Raw genomic sequence first — 22,573 nt, forward strand, 5'->3', positions numbered from 1 at the left:
TGGCTAATGCCAAAGTATTGTGTCCCTGAGGAATGAGTCATACATCCTGCTCAACTTAAGAGTTCCCAAAGTGTCTCTGGAAAACTTGCGACTAAACTGGAAGGGCCTGGTTCAAGATGGGTGGCAGGTTAATGGAGAGAGATCTGTCTTTACGAGTGATTCCTACTGGAGTAACAGGAAAATGGAGGGAGCATTCACACCAGCTCCATGAGATGTGACTTCTGTGAGATTCCTCTGCCTCAGGCCTGAAGGAGGGGAACTCTGAAGTCTAGCAGTGTGAGTGCAGCACAGAAAAAGGGGCCATGGCTTTACATGCCTTTGAGCTATAGAGGCTTCTATTCACCAGTATGCAAAAAGGGATTGGGGCCATGCCAATGGCATACCAGACTTTGGGAAGACTGATATCAGCAGCTGAGCAGGTGGATCTACTACAGCTTTTGTCACTGCTTCCATTGAATAGGGAGAGCTGGAAAAGGACCAAAGGATATCATCTAATCTAAAGCCTCCACGTCATGGAGTCCTTTGCACAGAGATGCCAGGTTATGGTATGAAATAGGATTTTGGTCTTATGCTGAAGAGGCAGTACATAACAAGATTATGTGCCGTGGGAGTGAAAATTTCTTAGACTTTAAGTTGCTTCCTGTAATTATTTTCTGTGGTTCAGAGCCTCAGACTTGTATTTGGGTGCTTTTGTATTTATTTGGTGTTTATTTTTGTTACACAAGTTAAACATAAATATAATTTTATATACTTAAAATGTATATCCACCTGTTTATTTAAATACATTTTTATGTATACACATTTTATAGGTATGTTTTTATATGTTACTAAAATAGGTTGATCTTGTTCTTTGTTTCCTTTATCAGTTTGCTGAAAGCAGTCAGAAAAAAGAGGCTTTACAAAAAAGCATTGAGAAATCAAAAATTGGCCGTGAAGATACTGTAAGTTGCTTTGGGGGGGAGGCACTCCTACCATCAAATAGGGCTACAAGTATGCGTGGTTTGTAAATACTAATGTAGTCATTGGAAATCCATTAAGAATTCTAAATACTGGAGATGAGAAAGGGACAGAAAAAAATCAGATATTAGATTATTCCTTAGTTGGTCATGCACTAATGAGTAAAATATTGACAACTGGCTGCTCCAAGGCTGAGAAAATGTGTGACTGCCTGAAGTCTGGTAATCTTCCAGGCTTTTTCAGATTTAGATATCTTAACACTTGAACTACCCAGAGGTATGTACCAAAGTTGCCAATGGTTGCTGAACTGCCAAATCTAGTAACTGCAAACTTGGGTGTTGAGGTTTGGGGTTTTTTTCTTATTATTTATAATCTACATTTCTAAATTACTGTTCTGAGCAGCCACCTAAGCTTGGTGCTCTTTGTATGCTGAAGCTGTTAACTCTGCAAAATAATATTTAGGCTTCATATTTACCATATGTATGAAGTAGCATATTAGAAATACTTCATATGGTATTCTAAGTTGCTGATTTGTTTTGAGATGCTCAGTCTGAAGTGGTTTAAATGTCCAATAAATAAATGCATAAACAGGGATGGCTAGAAGCTTTCAGGTGGAATTGAATTTTGTAGGAAAGTGTCAAATCTTAAAATCCAAAATGTTTTGTAGAAACGCTCTGGGTTTGTCTGTAATCAGGGAATCACAGGCAGAATTCTCATGCAGTTGTGCTTGTCAGGTTTCCAAATGGACTGTTTGAGACTTGGGCTTCTCCAACTTCCAGGGTGCTGGAAACCCTTTTCTGGCTGATGCCTCCAACATTTTGGTTCTGGATTATACATCAGGAAGAAGTCCCAAGAAATCTAGATCACGATGTAGGTCTCTGAGCAGCTAGCCTCCATACTCCAGCATCTGGAAGCTTCTGACATCCAATTTGCATTTTCGGAATGTGCTGAATCCAGACTGTTGGCAAAAGCACTGGGAATATGGAAGTTTGAGGGGTCAAAAAAACCCCAAACAAACGCAAAATGCCTCAGACTGCTGGGTTGCCCTGGAGATTGCCATTGGCTAAAAACCTGGTTTACAAACTCGTGCTTTCTGACTTTTTCAGGCTACCCAGTTGCCCTAGCATGAGTTCTTTGAATATCAGCCAGTTACAGTGTTTGGCTGTAACTACAAACTGAGTTAGAAGTATGTGTTGAGTTGGCTATGGAGGTGCTCATGTTGAGTCAGTGTCTGCAGATACTTATTGATCAATAGAATATTTGAGGTCGATATTGTATACTCTCCCAGTAAAGACTACTATGTCATAAATATCTGAATTCATTTTTGAGACCACTGCTTTTAAATAGTGTGGAAAAAAAGGAGGAGAAAAATAAATTCAGAGGATGTTCATACACAGCATCCTGATTTGTGGAAGTGTGAATGGTAGGTTTCTCCATAATGCTGTTTTTAATTACAAGTCTTACAGTCCTAAATATCGTTTAACCTTTAAACCCAACAATTAAGAGATCTGTTTGGAGTTTGTCAAACCACATGAAGTTCAAAGGTTGTAGAAAATTGTTCTTTTGTTTATCGATTTTGGCCTTGATTTTTTTCCTTCCAGTTTGTACTCAATATCATTTAGTGTCACTGAGATTTTATGCATGCATAAAATACTCAACTGGTTTATTGACAGAAAGCAGTAGTGAAAACAGCTTTTAAATTTACATCTTTTTAGCTTTTGAAAAATGTTCTGGGTTTTATTTTTTTTTTTTTTTGTGTCTCCCAACATACTTTGACTCCTCAGGCAGAACGTGCAGCCCTAATAGAGGAACTTGCTGCCCTTCGGCAGAAAAAAGAGCAGCTGAAGTCAGAAATAGACAAATACAGAGAATGTGATCCAGACGTCGTTGAAGAAATGCGTAAGTTGTATATTGTTTAAAGTGAACTTTTGCATGAAAATGTCTGTGCTTCTTTAGCTTAAAATCTGGTATGCAGAGATAAGCCAAAGAAGAGCTGCTTTTTTTTGTAGAGCTGTAAGCAATACAATACAGGTACACTGATCATTTTTTTCATGTTCTGTTGTATTGTATAAGGGGAGGTTTATTGATATTTACTCTGTCAGCAACTAAGCAGTTAACAAACGGTCCTAAAATTGAAATACTCTGATGTGTTAGAATCAATATCAGGACCGTTCTTTCTAGAACTATATTAATTCTTTAACTTCTAAGTGTGCTGAACCCCAGAATGTGTGTAGGAGGAGTAGTCTCTGGCTCCCATTTGCCTTCAATCCCATGCTGGCAAAACAGGTATCTTTCTACTTACTTTGACTTGTCTATTTAGAACACAAGCATTTCGTTAGAGACACTTATTTGTCACTTATACCTAAAGTATGGATTACACTATTGACTTACTGTTTGTACTGTCTCTCACATGCTGGGTTTTGGTTGGAGTTTCTAATTATAATGAAATATGAGGAATGATGAGTGACTTTAATACTTAATACAGAATTTGGCACTGAAATGTACTTAATATTCTGATCCTTAGCATGAAAAATGAAAAGCATGCATGAAATTTTATTGAATTTATCTACTTCAACTTCCATGTTTTATTTATTAGGCTCCTACGTTGCTACTCAAACACCACTGCATATTCAGCTGCAGAATGCCAAAATGCCATTACAGAGTGATGAGGAACAGGCACAGACCTTTTTCTAAGATACCTGACTGTGCTGAGAGAAAGCCAGGAACAAAACAGAGTTGGCAGCACACCCCAAAATTGGGCAGATATTATTTATTTTGAGGGGCTGTGACATTTTTTGCCAGCTGCATTATCTTTCCCCAAGGATGTAATGGTATGCCAGGGAATAAGCAAACTCGAGACCTGAGGTTAGTTACTGTGCTGTAAATCTCTTGCTGTGTGCTCTCCTGAGGACAAGTAACAGACACGTTCCAGCTGATTCCAGCTGTAAACATGAATGAGGTTAGGCAGATACCGTTTGTAGTGCCAGGTATTTTAACTGCTGAGATACCCTCATAGTGAGCATTGCACTTGAATGATTTGAGGAGCCTCCCTTTTGAAGCAGTTGCAGTGAACACGTTCCTAAATACGAGGCATGAGGGGGCAAATCACAGCTTGAATGCTAGGGCAAAGTGCATTAGCTGACAACGCGGAGACTGATGTCCTGAAAAGAGGGAAAGGGAAAGAAATGTAATTGTTAGTTACTTCAGTCATGCCCTCTTTTATTTTTTTATTTTTTTTATTTTTTAGTGTGTGGAAGCTCCACGTGAGCTTCTGCAATGGTGGGATGAGCATTTAAGGGAGTTGGTGAGGTTAGCCTTGTTGGGCTACCTGTAGGATTCCCAGGGGAATATGCAGTAGTGTTTTGAAAATAATTTGTCCCTGACCTTCAATTAAAAAGTTTCTGCTTCGTTATATATTTCATCAGTCATTGTTGCACTGGCAGTGCGCATTGTTGCTGGCAATGTGTAATGAATAAATGGTGATACCAATTTTGGGGACTTAATGTCTTTGTCAAAGCTGAATGGAATTTTACAGGCTTTGGGGGGGTGGGGAAGAAAAAAAGGATTGGGGCGGTATTTCTCTTGTTCCAGAGTGTGGGGAAGTACAAAGGCAAAACAAGATGCAGGAAGTTATGGGTTTTAGTGTAAGAAAGCAATAAAGGATCTCGGGCAATGGAAGGCATTCAGCTAGACGTGAAAGTTACTGCTGCTGTTTCACAGAATAACCTTATAATCAAAGTTACTGTTTCACAGATTTTAAAGCATTTTCAAACTGCACAAGTGATATGATTTTCTACGCGCTGTACAATTTAGATAACATAATCCTTGTGATTATTTTCAGCTAGATCACCTGAGCAGATTACTAACTCTACCTTATTTTAATTTTGAGTCAGAACTCAGAGACGACTGTTATGTTATATACTTGTACTCTTTAAGAGTTAGGTTGTTCAATATGATATGTTTTGTAACAGGCAGTTGTCACTGTCTACATTTGGATTTTTCTCTCTTCCTCCTTATGACTTTAACCTGCAAGAAAATCTTTCTGATGCTCTAAAATTTCACTCTATTAATTTCTCATCCCATATCATAGAACTGCCTTTATTTTTGATGTGGTATTTTAGGGGTGTATCGAATTGTCATCTGATTTCAGTAGCCTTCAAATTTGGTGAATGCTTTGCTATGCCTTTTTAATTGCCCTTTCCCTCAAAGGAGTATTGCAGAAACAAACCTATTGTACAGCGATGAGCCTCATTAAAACACACATACTAATTCCAGGGTCAAAACAAAGTTTAGATGATTCATAGTAAATATCTGAAGACTCAACTGAAAGCTGAACGTCTGTCTTGCTTCCTGTGTCTTGTGGTGGGAAAGTTGTGTTTGCCCATGTCACTAAATATATTACAATGCATATTCACAAGGGGGCAAATCAGAATACTGAAATAATAACGCTGTTTTTTGCTGACTTCACTGCTCGTCCTTTTGATATTGGTAACAAATGTTTTGCTGTATGTTTTGGCTTAATTTCCTTGGCTTAATTTCCTTCCATTAGAGTTTACTTTGAGAGCTGAAGTAAACTCTAATGCCTTCCCAAGTTTACAACATTTGAATGCAGATTTCAGTATTTGTATGTAACAATTAACTATGGTAAACAGCAGAAGAAACAAGACTTAGGGACTGACCGTTAGGGGAAGCTCCATAATAGTCTGGTCTTGTGGATATATTTAGATAGTTCAGTTTTACAGGTGGGATATTGTAAAAAATATATCTAGAATTACACAATATGTGGATTTCTTCTAAGGACCACTGCAGTTCAGCAGTTGAAGCTTGTCTTTTCCACTTGGAAATGTTGTTTAAGCCATTTTGTGTGAATTAGGATCGAGTAATAAATTCTTCCTCAACATTAAAGGCAGTAAAACTGACAATAGTCATTGGAAAAAAAAAAAAAAAAAAAAAATACTGGGATTTTATACTACCCTGTTAAACTTGTAATCCTGCTTCTGCTGGTGCAGGACAGAGCCCTCGTTTCTCAGCTTTGAGGCAGATTTTTGTAGGCTGGAGGATATTCTCATGGGGAAGCAGCCATTGTAGGGAAGAGATTCTCTGTTCCTCCAGGAGAAAGGCTTATATGACATAACATGTATGTATGCAAAGCTGGATACGTGTGATGCTGCTAGATTCCCTATAGATTATGGTAGAAGACAAAGAGATGGAGAATATAAGCTTTCAATAGTCATAATTTGTCCAGATTTTCATAAGGGCCACCAAAAAAGCTCCACGTAATGTCAAGATTAACCTGCTGCATAAGTTTAATTCTTTCTGCCTGCCAGAGAGAGACGTTAGGGAGCTAATAAATTTTTTCTGACAATTAGTTTTATAGAAAGGTTTGTCTGGTGGCCTAAGTGTATCAATGATACAGATTTTGCTCTGAGTTGTTGGCCAGCTTGTAACTGGAAACACCTAAACATTTTCAATGATCACTATAAAATCAACATTTCTAGAATTTCAAACTTCTTGTTCTTCCACTGTAATTAGAGGGGTATTGATTTATACTATATTAAACATTGTTGGGTCTTAGCTATTTTTTTTCACAGTAGCCATGCTTTGGTTACTTTGTGCCTTTGCATAGGACAGTAATCTCAGAAATAGTTGCATACTGACTGAAGTAAGTGACTTCGTGTGGTATGATTGCTGATGTTTATGGGGCTGGTCTTAGATGTTGCCTGTCAGCATTCCTGTCTCATTTAGCATGTTTTTAAAATGTCCAGTCACTGATAATTTTTATGTCTTGGGTTTTTACCTTTAAAACAGTGATCTGAACAAGTCTAGACAAACTAGACTATTCTCAGAAATTAGCAAACTGCCAGCTACAACACACATAATGTAGCAATTTCAGTGTCAACCTTTTTACTTCTGCTCTCTTTGTATATTTTTATCCTGTAGCAAAAGGTGTAAGTGGTTCAAATGGACAGGATTTCAAAACAAACATCCAGATGGTTATCCTTTTGAATCTCCAAAAGTGTGATCTCAGAGGCATCACTACCAATCTAGTTCAGGGTTAGATTATTTTCTAAAACTAATGCTTACATGGCTGTATGAAAATAAATTTTGGGAAAATATCCAGACTTCACTGAATACCATGAAAATGTCATGCTGTATGTAGTATGCACTTGAAAGTGTCTTTTTTCATTGTAGATGCTTTAAAAATTTCTAATTCTGATGTGTCTAAACACTGAAAATTTCAGCTTGACAAAGTGTTGTGAAGAATTATATTGGAGTATACAGACAGTATAAGAAAATAGCTTGGCTTTACCATTTTCTTCATTTATCTTAATATCTTGAGGCTGAATGCTGAAAAGGTAATGTTGATTTAGCTGCTGGATTTTGTGGAGTGTATAGTTTGGGTTTTGTGGGGGTGTTTTTTGGGGGGGACTTTTTGTTGTTGATACACACAGTTATTCTGTTCTGTTACATTCAAATAATTTGAAAATGTGTTATGCATACAGATGTATTTAATGTTACAAAAACTTAGTACCAAGTGCTAGATTCTTTTGGGATTTCTTACTAATACTAGGAATAGTCCCTGTTCCCAGAGGGGAAACAGTAGTGAAGAAATGCAGTGACGATTAGACTATCCTGGCTAATGGAGGCTTTAAAATGAATTGCTTCAGTTTTACTCAAAATTTGTCAAAATGCTGATAATTTACAAAATGGTTTAATGGATTTTCTTTTATATTTTGTGGCAAAGACTATTGCTCAGAAAACATATAGAGGTTGTTTAAACTAAAAAGCCTTGTCAGTGCTTTCAGTTAATGAACTATGAAGTAGCTATTTTTATAAATATAATGATTCACTTGGAAAAGTGAAAGTCTACAGATAATTTTAAGCCCAGTCTAGGTGCCACCAAGATCAATAGGGTACAGATCAAGCCTATAGAGAGGTTTTTTTATTCACCTCTAGATCCAGTATGTTCAGTTTGCAATTAAGAGGATGTTTTCTAGCTATTGACCATGAAATATGCACCTGGCATCTGAGAGACAAGCTGTGCTTTTTATGGTTTATGCATCAATACCATTAACAAAGATCTGCAATTAGAAATTAGTCATTCTGTTGAAGTTAGACTAGCATCTCCACCCACACTTATGTTAGCCTTAGAGGGTTAAGCTAAGCTTTCTTTGGAGTGAACCAGACACTTGCTTAAAAGTACATAGAAAAATAATAGATTTAAAAGCAAGCACTCTTTTTTTTTTTTTTTTTTTTTTTTTTTTTTTTACTTATACAATTCTCTGAAAGACGAGACTATTTAATGTATTCATCTCCTGAAGATCTGGATGAGGATATGACAGGAAATAGACAATGTATGTTCATGTACATAACTTGTGGGCTATCTGCTACTAATAAAAACACCCTCCCCCTCTTTTTTTTCCCTTTCCTTTTTTCCTCTTCCATCATGGAGTATCAGAATATATATAAATGTGTACCAGTCATGAAAGAACACATTTACTCAACTAATTGCATCAAGCTTCACTTTTTTTTTTATGCTTCCCCCGCTCCCTATACTGTTCTTTGAATGGCTTGTCATTCAGTTGGAAGATTGGCAAATTAAATTACCTGTTCAAAAGCTACATTAAAAGACAAAGCAAAATGCTTTACCAAAACTAAGCATAACTTTATTCATAATTCTTTCTAAAAATTATAAATGTACGTGTATGTAGTTACACATAGTAACAGTAAACATAAAATTTAACTGTTAAGTAGGAACAGGGTACTAATGAGTGGAATTACGAATGTATACTTCATTACTAATGCTCCAAGCTCCTTCAATAATTACAGCAAATGAGAAGGAATTGCAAGTTTAAGCAATATTTCTGCTCCTTTATCTTCATCCCTTCCAATTTTCTTTTTATCTCGAAAATCAAGGGAGACTTGTTTGCAGTTCAGTTAGTGAAAGCGCTGCTCCTTTGAAGGAGCAAACACTTGCAGAGCAGAATCTGGCTGTGATACTGGAGGCCATAACGTGGTGGTTTAAGGACCTTTCCTGACAAAAGTAGGCTAAAGAGTTCTCACCTTGGCCCTTCGTTCTGGCGCTGCAGTTCACCAGTGATAACAGCAGGATACAGCAGATAACAGGAACTGATGGTGTATATATCCTTGCCGTGTGGTGGACTCTCCCAAGGTCTTTGAAATCTCTGTTTCCACCCCATAGTCTATCTGATGAAGTTTTTTGCTGCCTTCTTCAGAAGGCTTTCATACATGTGGTCATTTGTCATGCATCTCCCAGAATTGTCTGTCTTGTGGTAGTTGCCCTGAAGAGCAACCAGGGATCCTCTGACAAGCTAGGAGCACGTTAGGCAACAAATTTTCAAAGGGCATCTTCCTGAACTCTGCAATGAGTTGAACTGTGTAGAAAATGGATTTGGAAAGAACTGAATGAGAGAGGAAGAGGAGTAGTAGGTAAATGGGTGAACAGCTTCTGGCACTTGGAAAGAAAAGAGAATATAACAGCCACGAAGAAGAATGAGTGAGGGACCACCAGGACAGCAGGACCACCTGGTGCAGCTTAAGACGCATCTGCACAGATACTCCAGAGGCGCAAAGCTTGAGGTGAAATGTGGGGCTTTTGTCTGAAGCTGAAGTTCAGATGGGTCATTTGACTTTCAGCAAAAGGCCCTAATTCTCTGAATTTCAGAGAATTTCTCTGTGTTTAGCATAAAGTTTGGACTCCTGCCAAGGGGTTATTCAGCAATGAAAAAACTGTCCTAAATGTTTAGACACACCTTTTTATACCTCAAACATATTCTAGCAAGACTATTCTTCTTGGAGAGCATCAACTTAGGCCAACTTGCTTTAAAGTGAAGCTGCATTTTAGCTGGTTAAGCAAAAAAAAAAAAAAAAAAAAAGAACAATTTAACAATTTTTAAAATAGCTTGTCTTTTGTAAGTGGGGTTTTACTTGGACACTCAGAAAAGAGGCAGTTGGAAGATTAAATCTTTAGCTAACATATGTAGCACCCTGCTTAAACAAACTGGCTACTCTGGCAAGTTACCTTTTCTTGAAATTAAATGAGAACACTCACAAAGCTTATTTTTGTTCTTTCTGTTTATTTTGTTTCTTATTTGTTTATATTGGTATGGCAGAAAAAATATGTAGGGTGAGAGGCAGATGGGTGAAATATGTGGGAATAATTTTATTGTCTGAGCCAGTAAATCTTTATGGCAAAAGCTGTTGAGCTGCTTAGGAATGGTAGACACTGGATAAAATTTGTGATGTGGAAAATGGCTACTTGTGGCTACATTTATGATACTCCTTGATTTAGAAAGGGATCGGTAGCAATCCATTTGACCATGTTTTAAAGCCCTGAAGAGAGCATCAAATGGAAGTAATCTATAGATCACTTCTATACGAAACAAAAAGGCGTTTGTGGAAGGGTTATTTTGCTTCTCTCTCCCAGTGTTAAGACCTGTTAGGTTAGTTGTGTATGGTACCATTCATTCAGACTGTTTTGATAAAGTTATAGTAATATTCAAAGGAATTTTTAAAAAAACATTGGTTTATATCTTTTCGTGACTTCCATATGCAAAAGGAGGTCAGGAAAGGTATTGTGGATTTTTAATTTGTTGTCTTCAGTGCTAAGTTGCAGGACTGACAAATATAGTCTTCCCTGGCCTTGTTTAAAAAAATGTGTTGCCAATCTCATGTGTTAGGAAATCTCCCATATGTTATGAGATGGTAAGTTATGTTTTCATTATGGGTTTATCTAGGTTAGAACCATATATTATCAGTGTATATTCCTAATATAGAAACTTTGTTCTGTGCTATTTAACTGCAGACACTTTGCAGGGCGGGTTGTATGAGTGCAAGACTAATCTTAGCACTGGTGGTGTACTTGAGAGTGTTTCCAATGGTTTTTCTCCACTCCACACTTTAACATCTTATGAGCTAGTTTCACTTGAAAAGAGCAGGATATCAGAAAAAAATCTGGAACGGAGAACTAATTTGGAAACACCTGAAGAACACAGAGATTTTGCCTTTGCCACTGTAAGAGACCTTTGTAGGTTGGGAGAAGTTTGTCTTTGGTATTTTCACTCAGTTTTGCATGATACTGTGGTAAGGAAAGTTAGGAAATACAATCCTGATGAAACTGCAGTAGTGTGAATCTCAAACTCCTTTATAATTGTACTCAAGGTGTATTTGTTAGTAATTCATTATCAGAAAGGGAGGTGGAATTGATGAAGCTCTGTGATAGGGTTTGTCGTGTCTGTGCATCTGCTCAGTATTTATATTAATGAGCTGGATAACAGAAGATACATTTTTGTTACGTTTGCGCATGACAAAACTAGGAGAGACTGCATGGACAAAGGACAAGGTGAGATCTCAAAACGAGCATAACAAATTGCAACGGTAGTCTAAAAAACACCCAATCAGATTCAGTAGTGGCAAGTGCAGGGATGTATACACATTAAAGGATATTGTGTTATGCAAGTGGTCTGGAGCTGTTGTTTAAGGGGGGAGGGTTTGAAAAAGATGTCAGGGTTATAGTAGTTTACAGGTTGAATATAAGACATTCTTGTTGTAAAGAGCAAAACCGCCATACTAAGACACAGAAACAGAAGTATAACCAGCAATGAGATGTACGAAATAATCTTTCTACTCAAGTTGGCATTAGTGAGGCTTCAGCTGTAACACTGTGTCAGTGTTGGATATTCTGCTTGAGAGGTATATAACCAACTAGGGAGAATTCAGAGTAGAGCAAAAAGACCAGACATTGAGCAACTGCATTCTAGGAGAAAAAGTTCACAAAAATAGGGGTCAAAAGAAGATTGCTCCTGGTGAGTTTCACATATCTGCATCTTCTTCAAAAAAGGAAAGGAAGAGCCTGTTGCTCAGTGTCATGGAGAACTTGGCAATAAGTAATAGCCTTAAATTGCAGGAGAAAAAAAAAAGTTAGATGAAAAGCTATCCTAATGGTATCAATAATCAAACAGAACTAGATTGCCTAGGAAGGCTGTAGAAGCTCTAACACTGGAAACCTTAAAACCAGGCTACAAATACCTCAGAAATGGCATAGGTAAGGTTGGACATGCATTGAGTCATGGGTACAGAGACTGGAGGGCCTTCTGCCATGCCTTCCAGACTGTTCCCTGCAACTTCTGTGACACGTGAGGCGTGCAGCAGAGTGACATTCGGAACTGGACACAACCCACAGTGCTCTGGGAAGGGCCTCCTTGCAAAATGCGGTTCAGCAGCACAGGAGTTTGCAGGTTCCTTTAGCTGTGCTGTAGGTTTGGAGTTTATTAGTAAATGAAGTGGGGAGGGGGGAGTTGCCCACTGAAAGAAAAAAAGTGTTGTTAGGGAGCCCTGAATCGGAAAGTTGGTGTGCATGTTTCCCTTTTCTAAGCACATTGCTGCCCTCTGCTCTTTGGATAAGAATAGATGTATTTTAGTTATGCAACCAAGATTTCAGCATGGGCTTTCAGGTAGAATACTTGAAAGGCAAATGGTCTTTTTCTGTGGGTACATGAATATGGTAAACTTAAGTGCAAGAGCATGTTTTTTGCATAGAGGAATCTTTTGGTAGTAATTCTGACAAATTCTGTTGGACGTTTTTCAAAGAGACACTGTGTACATCCTGATGAAATTTGACAGTGTGACCTTTTCGTATGGGACAGAGGGAGCTTTTGCTGATGAGACTTGACACTTTTTTTCAAACACACTAACAAAGATTGCAGACCCTTTAAAAGCATATTCCCAGAGATGTGGATCAGCTTATTAGTAGCTTTACTATGCACTGCTGTGTCTCACCATATAGGACAAGACTGACACTATGTTATGCATTTGCTCAGGTTTGTTTTCCAGCATGTGTGTGTGTGTATATATGTATAGACAAACACATACACAAAGCTGCTGCAGCAGAAATGCTAATTGAATTCAATCATATATCAAAATTTCTTGAGTATTTTCCTATCATAAATGGCTTCTATTATGTTCTATGCTTTTCAAAATCATAATTGTCAATGCTTTGTCTGAAACTATTCAGAGTCTAAATGTGAAAAGAGATACTCCTTTTTATTATTTAGTAATATATCAGTATAAATAATTCTATTGTTTTTGTGATGTCATTCAAGTGAGAATTCATATTTATGCATTGACTTGAATTTAGTCGTGAATTCTGAAGCATTGTGACCTGTTGATTAATATCATGGGGATAAGTGTTATGTGGGATACTGAAGTATGGGGGAAGAATGATGTGTTATTTTGGATTCAGAGGAGTTGACAGAATTCTGATGTGCTATCACTCTTCTACACAAGAGCTCTTTATTCTGCTTATGAGAGGAAACACCTCTTTGGGAAGCATGGGGGAAGGTAAAGATTGCATATAGTGTGGAGATATCTCTGCCTAATACTTGGGTACGAAACATTCTTCTAAAGCTGTTCTTGCTATGTTGCGAGTTACCCTGTTGGCAGTGTTGTAGACTACTTAGTCTCAAGGACACTCAAATACGGACTTTAAAGAAGCCACTTGATCCCGTCGTTGCCAGGAATAGCCCCCAATGGCAAGCTGCAGTCTCTTGTGTCAGTTTGTGGATGGGCATGTCAGTAGGAGTTACTAAGCAATTACCTTTTGTACTCTCTGTGGATGACAAGTCTGTAATGTCTGTGTTCACCTTCTACCCTGGCCTTTAGAGATGGGCTCTTTATTTGCATGAGATGTTTTCATTAATGGGAAAGATTTTGGAAACTGCATCATGGGTATTATAATGATGCTTCTCCAGGAGAGGTAGGGAGACACAAATCGATCACAGTGTGATGATAGCAAGGTAAACAATGTTTCTGCAAAGTGAGGGCAGCCTGTGAGCAGGAGAACAGATAGCTCTGCAGAAGGCAATGGATAATCAGAGTCATTGGAGATTCAAGTTCACATACTGTTCTTACAGTAGCTGCCATTTTTCATGTTTAAATTCAGTCTAAGTGGATGCAGAATTATTACTGGAGTTCAAATCCACCTAATGCAATTAATTTAGCCTGACCAGTTTCATGAGAGAGATTGGGAATCTTTGGGCTAATAATCCTCACTGGCCCTGAGAACAGTTGCAGCTGTTCTCTGCATTTCATACAGAAGAATTGCGATTCACACTGTAAAATTACTCCCTCGCCCACATGCTGAAGACTGCAGTTGTATTTTGCGTGTATCGCTAGCAATCACACAGGTTGATGGGCAACTGTCTCCTTGAAAAGGTGCTAGTTCCCTCTGCATTCGTGCACCTCTTGAGTGAGGAAATCCATACAATTTTCTTGTGGCATTAGTTGTGGTAGGTCAAAACTGGCACCAGACTGTGCTAGTTTTATAAATATGACTAGCTTTTGTTGTTCTGTAGAAGTAGAGGTTCCTGGACCTGAAAATTTTGTTTACACATAAAAACATTACTTACAATAATCCTTAAAGTTATCCTGAAAATGCCGGAGAGGAAACTAGGAGAGGAAAGAAAGCTGCAGCTCTTTCTTAATTTCCAAGTCTATACGTGGCTGTAAGCTGGTTCTGGCTGTTGAGATTTTTTTTTTTTAGTAGAGCTTTTGGAGCTGGAAGATGTTACCTTTACCGTCTGATTTTGAATACTACTCAGTGACTGCTTCCTTAGTATTCCTTTAATGATATGTGCAGGACTTAAAAAAGCTTTTAGAAAGAACCTAAAAGCAGGTCTGGAAAATGTTTGTGAGGAGATGGTGGTGGTTGTTGCTCTTGCAATTGTTTTTCACCCGTGGAAGTGTCTGAAGTCTGATAGAAAGACTAACTTAGTCTCCCAGAGCACATACGTTGTGTTGATAAGGCATGTAGTGGTCTTCCCTTCCTGTGGAAATATTCAAGGCTTCAACAGGTTTTGGCAATTCTATTTTGGAATGCAAACAGGACCTTTAATTCCTACCACACCACCTCCTTCCAGGAAAAAAGGAGCAAATCTGGGGGAAGGAGGAATGAAGAGAGGAGGCTGTAGTTCTGCAGTATCCTGAGAATAACTGTGGGACTTCTGAGTCAGATCAGAAACAATGTGGCCATACTGTGCTAAGATTTGAGCCAATACATACTTCCAGTTCGGATTTGTTCAGAAACATTGCTGTGTTAATGTTTTGTGCTGCTGCCCTTCGCTCCTGACCATTTGCTGTCCATTTGCTCCTGACCAGGTGCTGTCCATTTGCTTTAGAAGGCTTCTTACTGCACCTCTTACAGCTCTCCGTGTCCCCTGCCCTTTCGTCTGCTCCTGAATCCCTGTGGGTTGCTGGTAGAATGTCACTTGCCTGCATTAAAAAGCATCTTTCCAACCCTCCCTCACTTTTTTTTTTTTTTAAGATGTTTAGCGCTGCTGGACCTTCCTTTCCCTGCCTTTGCTTTCCTCTGAGGGGATACAGGGGATTCTCCCTGTCATAAGGACAATCACAGATGCTTGGAACAATGATTCAGTTCCCAGAATCTGGGCTTTTTTTGTTCCCTGCAGTTCTCCAGAGATACCTGGGGTTGAGGGAAGAAAAGATTTCCATGAGGACTGGTCAAAACTAACTCTTTGACCCTCAGCCTTTCACTGTTTAGGACATATTTCCAGGTGTGTTTTGCTAACATAACAGACTAGTGTTGCAAGCCATGCTGCTCCTGGGCCTTGCATTGCTGTACACACAGTGGTTGCTTTTGTTCAGTTCAGGAAAGAAAAATGCAAGCTTCCATTTCCCTGCTTAGAAAATGCCAAGTGTGCCTGAAATTGGTCAGTGGAGGATACAGGCGTGTGCCTCCGCCAAGTGCGTGACTTGTATCCTGCAGGCATGGGAGCAGGAAACTCTGTTGATGCATTGTCACACAAATTGGTGAAATAAATATGTAATGTCCAGAACAAATGGATTATTCTGTTGCTTCCAGACAGCAAATGTATATATCGTCAGCCTATGTGCAGATGTATAGATATAACGTAGAGCATAACTAGGGCCTAATAGTGGTAATGAGAACATCTGGAACATATGTTGCTTCCTGTATTGCTCACCTCATCTGCACATTTGGCCCTCTCATTGTCTTGCACAGGTTCTGTACTGGAGCACTATTTAGTAGCTGCCAAAAAAAAAGTTGCGATGGAGCAGGTCTGGTCAGCAGGAGGCTCAGCAGGACTCCGGCTGAGCTTGGGACCCAGTGGTTGTGGTGGTTTTGGCAATTAGCCAGTTATCCTCAGTGCTGTCTCTGAGTTTCTCCTTTTTACAGTTCACACGGTTTGTGTCCTGATTCTTTGATGTATACATTTTTAAGTTCCCACGCTATCATCTTCAGATCTTAAACTTTCTTTTTCAGTGCAGTGTGAAAACCAGGCGGCCAATGTCTGTGTGATCCTGTGGAGCTAGAAAATAGGCAATCAGAAGCAGCGTGACTTTGAGTTATGTCACTACATGAAGTAGGTGTGTCTAGGGGGGCTGTCTCTTTTACTGCTCCTCCTTTCCCACACCCTCCATGCAAGTACACATACAGATGATGTGACAAATGAAAGTCCCAACAAGCAACTACAAAAGGTTTCCAGAAAGTAGTCATGGTGCAGATTCCTTCTTTTCTGTCAGTTCTTGTGATGGAGTTGGGGGCCTCTGGAAGATGCTGTTGATGATGCCAATATAGCTAGTGTCTTCAGGTGATGCAGGTCCGTAACTGCCAATACCTGTCTCTGCTTCCTCTTTCAGTCATGGTGTCGGATACAGCAGGCAGATGAGATCCTGCAGTGAAATCATAGGCGAGAGTTGAGCCTGATCCCAAGGGACTTAAATCTTGCCTTCAGATAGGTAAGAGCTCAGTCCATAGCCATGAGGCAACAGCTGAGGTGATGACATAGTAGTTTCTGGAGATGGATGAAGTGTTTCCCCACCCCAAATTAAAAAAAGAAACGTGAGGTGAACATTTAAGTGAAGGGAATAGTGGTTAAGCAGACTGTGGTGCCGTCCTGCAGCAGTGGCAGTGACAGTCTCACTTGATGACAAGAGACAGTGCAAGCTGTCTTGTTTGCATGACTTTGCTCAGGCTGGACATGAGGAACACATGCAAGTGTCTTGCAACTTGCCAAGCTAGCTGGCTTTGCTGTTGGTACAGTATGCCTGATGGTCTAAGCAACTTTCAGCATGGCAGAATAAATCCATACCTGTATCCCTGCGGTGCTATCATGTACACGGGTGTGTGGGCCAGCTAGTGTAAATGAGAAATGACAGGCAGCAAACAGTTGCCCCAGCCTCTTGTGAATGCATTTCTTTGAGATGTCATGTGCCTGTGGCTTTACAAGTGGCTTTTGTTTCTCCAACACTGAGCCCCGTGGCAGCAGAGTAATGTGGGTGATGTGCGTTCCCAGTCTCTGAAGGACTGAGGCAGCCTCTTTGATATTGAGCCAGATTGTTTGAATGTCACCTTCCCCATCCTGAAGTTCTGCCTCCACTTGTGATCCTTCCACACTTCTACCATGACACTTTGCTGCCAGTCTGTGATCAGTCCCAGGTGGTGCGTGGAAAGAATGACATAGTTAAAATATTTCTTCATTTTATTTGTATAACTTTTATGCTCAGGAGTTTCTTTGGCTTGGGGTTTTGTTGTTTGGTTGTTATTTCTCTGTTATTTAAGTCATTGAAGGTGCTGCCCACAGTGGGATTTCCCCATTATATCTTCCTGCTCTTGTTACCATGATTTCATTTCTAGCCACAACTCGGTTATAGGCAGCTGCTGCCATTCTAACCGCCCAGTTGCCCAACTTGTATCTGTTGGTCACCTCATCCTTTTCTTTGACAGAGGTCAGCAGTCACATTTTTAAAACACATGATCACATACGTACATTTTAACATGCATAAGCAATGTTTTGAAGGGTGACAATGCACCATGCTGCCGCTATCGGGCGTTTTTTTGATGCACTGTACCGTGTGGTCACTGAGCTTTAAGCACAGGGCTGTGTACTGAAAGCTGCAGGAACTTTGAGCTGCTGTGTGATGCAGAAGCGCAGGGCTGAGCTGGTTAGCTGCTTCCAGCAAAGCAGAGCTTTCTGCTGAGACCTAGCAGGTGCTGTGGACTAGGTTGGCTCACCTGCTGTCAGGATGCTGTCACCTTGCAGCTCCGGATCCATGGGGTTTAATACTATCTTATTATCCCTTCCTTCATTTCAAACTTCATTACTTGGAGTTAAATACAGCTTTCCAGTTTTACTCTAGAGTTTCAGAAAAATGCTGAGGGAAGTATCATAGCTAACACATTTCAACTCTTGACCAGCAAAAGCCCTTACTCTGCAGACTCGCTTTAAGTAGCGTTAGGTAAAGTACTGTTCAAAATGCCATTGGCTGCCAGTATCTTGTCAGTGCTGCCAGGCATGGAACTGAACAAGTGGGGGTGGCAACAAGCAATCAGCAAAGGAAATAAGGAATATCTCTGTCAAGCTAGGAATAACTTGAATTTCTGATGCATGCAAGCAAGCAAAAATGCCATCTTCTCACCCACTCCCTTCTTTTGCCCATCTTTCTTTTTTGATTTTCTTCATGCTGTGCCCAAACTTCCTAATTGTAGGCCATTTTTAGAAACTGCACTGATTTTGAAATGGTATTTTACTGTGAAACGTTTTTCACCTCAGTTACTGAGGTATTAAGGGTACAATAATGAATACTTACCTTCCTGTGTACTAGCAGATAATTTTTCAACATAATTTAATTTTGCCTGAAGCATAATCTTTATAACAATGGATGCTTGATCATATATTCACTTCTTAGTAACCCTGGAGACAAGTTTCATGCTGACCATTCAAATGAGTATTATCATGCAAGTACTAACAAGACTAACTGGGAATAATTAAGTTATGTGTAGGCGTGAGAACCATAATGATTCTGATAAATTCCCACATTACAAATCAACCTGCTTGATTTGCTTCAGTACTTATTTTAATAGGAGCAAGGTGATCTAAGAGAAATTTTTCTTGATACTGTTTTGCCTCATGGAAACTATATAAAAGCTATTTGTAGTAAGGATAATTTACTATTATGTATTTAGATCTGGAGCAGTGGTAAGGGAGGGAAGCCAGGTTTAATAACCAGGAACGTTATTTTGTCTTCATTTCATTGAGGGGGGGTTTCTCAAAGCCTGGGAGACCTTCCAGAGCTGTAGGATAAACTTTTGGATTAATGTGATAGACTGCTACCCTTGTAATTTTCCTTATCTATATAGAGTCATGCATACCTATGTGATGGATTACTTATGTATAGATAGCATTATAAAATATTTTCCATCTCCGTTACCTCTAGTATCTTCAGGCCATGTATCTAGTTCCAATCTTGGTACAGACAATTAAGCCCCCAGGCAAACCAAACTAGGATTATTTTATTTTAAAATACACTTCAAAAACTCACAGGTGTTCATATGGTTATGAACATATATTATGTTATGTTCCTTTGTTCCTGTTTTTCTTTAACTTAGCTTTGTGCTTGCTGGAACCTTAAAAGTGTGAAACAGAAGGGATTGGAAGCAGTAGAATAACTTCCTTATATTGTATGGTTCCCTAAAAATGACATCAATAAAAATTTAATCTCTGTGCCTTGAAACTATGGTAGGATTTTACTGTGATATATCCTTTTTTTGTTGTTGTTGTTTTCTTCTCTATTTCAGGCCAAACAAACAAAGTAGCCAAGGAGGCAGCCAATAGATGGACAGGTGTGTATGCATTTGTATTGATTAACACAGCTTCAGACTAGAGCAATTTCGGTAAAAGACCTACTCGTTGTTAAGAATTTTAAATTTGATTAGGACTTGATGTAGGATAGCTCTCACTTATAAAAGCATGCAGAAATATATTTTACTTACAAATCATAGTGATTCAAAAAAAACCCCAACATTTTCTTCATTTAGTTAATGAACATACTTCATATCACATAGCAGATTTGTTCTCCTGGTGCTATCTTGCGCACTGTGTTAAAACCTGCAATTCATTTTCTTGGTTGAGTTAAAATCTCTTAAGATCAGGAAAACATTAACAGAAAGAGACTGGAAATGGTGGTGTCCAGGTATTCAGAAAGTTTAATGCTTCTTTTCTGCATTTTCATCTGTTTCTAAAGAGTAGAACGCTTAGCGGTACCTTATTGCTGCTACCGCATGATGGATGCTAATATAAAGTAGGTATTTCTCAAACTAATTCATCAGCTTTGACATGCAGGAAAAATACTGCAGAGTTTTCAGTAAGGTTACTGTGATAACATTTGTGTGGAAATGTAACTCAATTTTCTCTTGTTGCATAGCTTTGCTATATAGCTATATGTTTCCTTTTTTGCAGAGCAAGCAATATGCATGTCCTTTTTTTTTAATTATTTAGAATTCATCTACTACTGATGGACTGTTCACTGTCATTGGTTATGCCAAGTGTAGCAGGATATCTTTGTCATAGTCTTTTGACTATTATTATTTTATATCTTCATTTGCACTGGGTTGTTTACTGCATATGGGGAAACAAAGTTACTCATTTCAAAATACCTTCTGGGAGTACTGATGTCAGGGCTTTCTACTGTTGATGACAGGCTGTTGTTCTCAAGGTTTTAAGAGAGGTAAAGGAACTATGCCTAAGCCTGTAGAAAGTACTTTGCTATTTAATTAAACAATTTAGTTATAGGCTGTAGCATGTTTTTCTTCTGAAGAGACAGTTTTAAAACCAAATGTGTGACGGTTAAAGAAAAGAAAATATTTCTAAGGTGTGCAGATGCAGAGAACACTTCCTGTCTTAAGGAGTGCTGCAATTTATGGCTATTAGGAATGACATAGTGAGTTTCAATCAATAATGCAGTGAAAAAATGGTGTTAAATTGAAGAGAATGCATATGCTAAAATAACAGTAATGTGATGCTAAAAGCGCTGACTAAAATAAAGCTACCTGAATGTCTTTTTAACTTTCAAACAAAATCTGTGTTATCTGAACAAACATGCACAGGACTAGAAAGGACCTTACAGTTAATTTGAATCTGATTTTTGCAGTTGTAGACAGTCACACAGTAGGTGTCTAGTTGAAAAAGGACCTATAAAATACTTACAATGCATATTCACACTTACCTCATCACTGTAGCAGGCTTACACTGTAATTGTAGCTTTGAGTCCTCTTATAGAAGAGGAACAAGAAAAGATAAGGGTAACCTCCAGAAAAGAAGACATATTTTACTTAGTACTGAGTAAAAGTATGTCATTAGCAAAAGCCTCCCGTTTTCTATTCTAAATCTACTTAATAATTATGTTCCCTACTATGTGCCTTTTTCGTATACACAGAGAGAGTGCCAGTGGAAGGATTTTGTTGTAGTCAAGACTATAAATCATGCTTTCCTAAACATTAAAAACTGAATGTTTTCCATTCTGTTTACAGATAACATCTTTTCAATAAAGTCCTGGGCCAAACGTAAATTTGGATTTGAAGAGAGCAGAATTGACAAAAGTTTTGGAATCCCAGAAGACTTGGATTACATTGATTAGCGTTTAGCAATTTATGGCTGACACAGTTGTACATAGTTTGTTAAATATTCTCAGTTGGCATTTAAATGTGTGTCTGATTCCTCTCCAAACAACTGACCACCCTTATTTTGCAGTTTTTGTTAAAGTTAATAAAATTCTAAAAATATTTGTTGCATTTCCTTTTTTCCCTTGTACTTCTAGAGGGACAGTAAATCACTTTGTTACTTCTTTGAGACAGACTAAGAATGGACAGGGGTTATAGGGAATAATTATCACAAAGTCCTGAGACTGGTTTTTACTCTTCTGCTTAACTGGGAGTAGTACTAAGAGCTGGAAGCTCCAGGGATTTATGTTTAAACATGTTGAAGACTTTGGGGTGGAAATAAGAGGGGACGATATAGAGTAGAATGCATTTTTCCCTCATCTCAATAATTAAATACCAAAGATGCATAATCCATTAATGGAAAACATGAAGACAGTAAAGATGTCAGTAGAAAGGCTGAGGTCTGATTTCAAGCTCTTCTTTATTGTGTTGCTAGAACCGCTTGTAAGTTTAGTGACCAAATTTTGTTTATTGTTCAAAAATACGCGTTCATCAGAGCAAAATATTTTCCAGTGGATGTACTGGATTTGACACTGAGAAAGCTTCCCTGATCAAGATTGTTACTGCATAGGAAAGGGATCAAAGCGCGCCCATCCATCCATTTGCACTGCAGTGAACCGAGATTTAGGATGCTAATCTGGGATGTCAGAGACCGAATTCAATTTGCTGTTCAAATTGAAGATGCTGAGCATCTTTGGGTCTATGTACATTTTTCAATTTCAGCCTGAAAAAGCAGCCAAGCAAAATAGTAACAAATTTCAGAATGTCTCATTTCTGGTGAAATTTCACAAGCACCTCACTTTTTATCAGCTTTATCAGTTTCTAGCTCTCATCAGTGCGTGGCCACAAAAAGAGGGGTGGAGAGTACAGGCTGGTCTCCTACCTCCCACAGCTACGGACTGCAAGGTGGCGTTTCTGCTGTACAGCTCTGGAGGATATCAGCTTTACCTTTACAAGGCAGATGGGCCTGCTGCAAGGTAGATGGGCGTATTGCTGGGAAGCATCTGTCTGCCTTTTCTGTAACCTCTGACGAGAGTATCGCCGAAAAGGCGACGTTCAGCT

At 38.8% G+C, this 22,573-nt stretch overlaps 1 protein-coding gene across 1 annotated transcript in view; it reads left to right on the forward strand.

The window, feature by feature from the left end:
• Positions 1-21,583, forward strand: part of MND1 (meiotic nuclear divisions 1) — a 43,549-nt gene extending 21,966 nt beyond the window's left edge. Inside the window, exons 5-8 of the mRNA XM_075751731.1 lie at positions 867-941; positions 2,742-2,856; positions 19,592-19,636; positions 21,323-21,583. Of these exons, the coding sequence (XP_075607846.1) occupies positions 867-941; positions 2,742-2,856; positions 19,592-19,636; positions 21,323-21,429 (342 nt within the window). The 3' untranslated portion in view covers positions 21,430-21,583. The remainder of the gene's footprint in view (positions 1-866; positions 942-2,741; positions 2,857-19,591; positions 19,637-21,322) is intronic.
• The last annotated feature ends 990 nt before the right edge of the window (positions 21,584-22,573 follow it).

Source organism: Balearica regulorum, chromosome 4 (assembly GCF_011004875.1).
Source record: "Balearica regulorum gibbericeps isolate bBalReg1 chromosome 4, bBalReg1.pri, whole genome shotgun sequence".
Taxonomy (NCBI): domain Eukaryota; kingdom Metazoa; phylum Chordata; class Aves; order Gruiformes; family Gruidae; genus Balearica; species Balearica regulorum.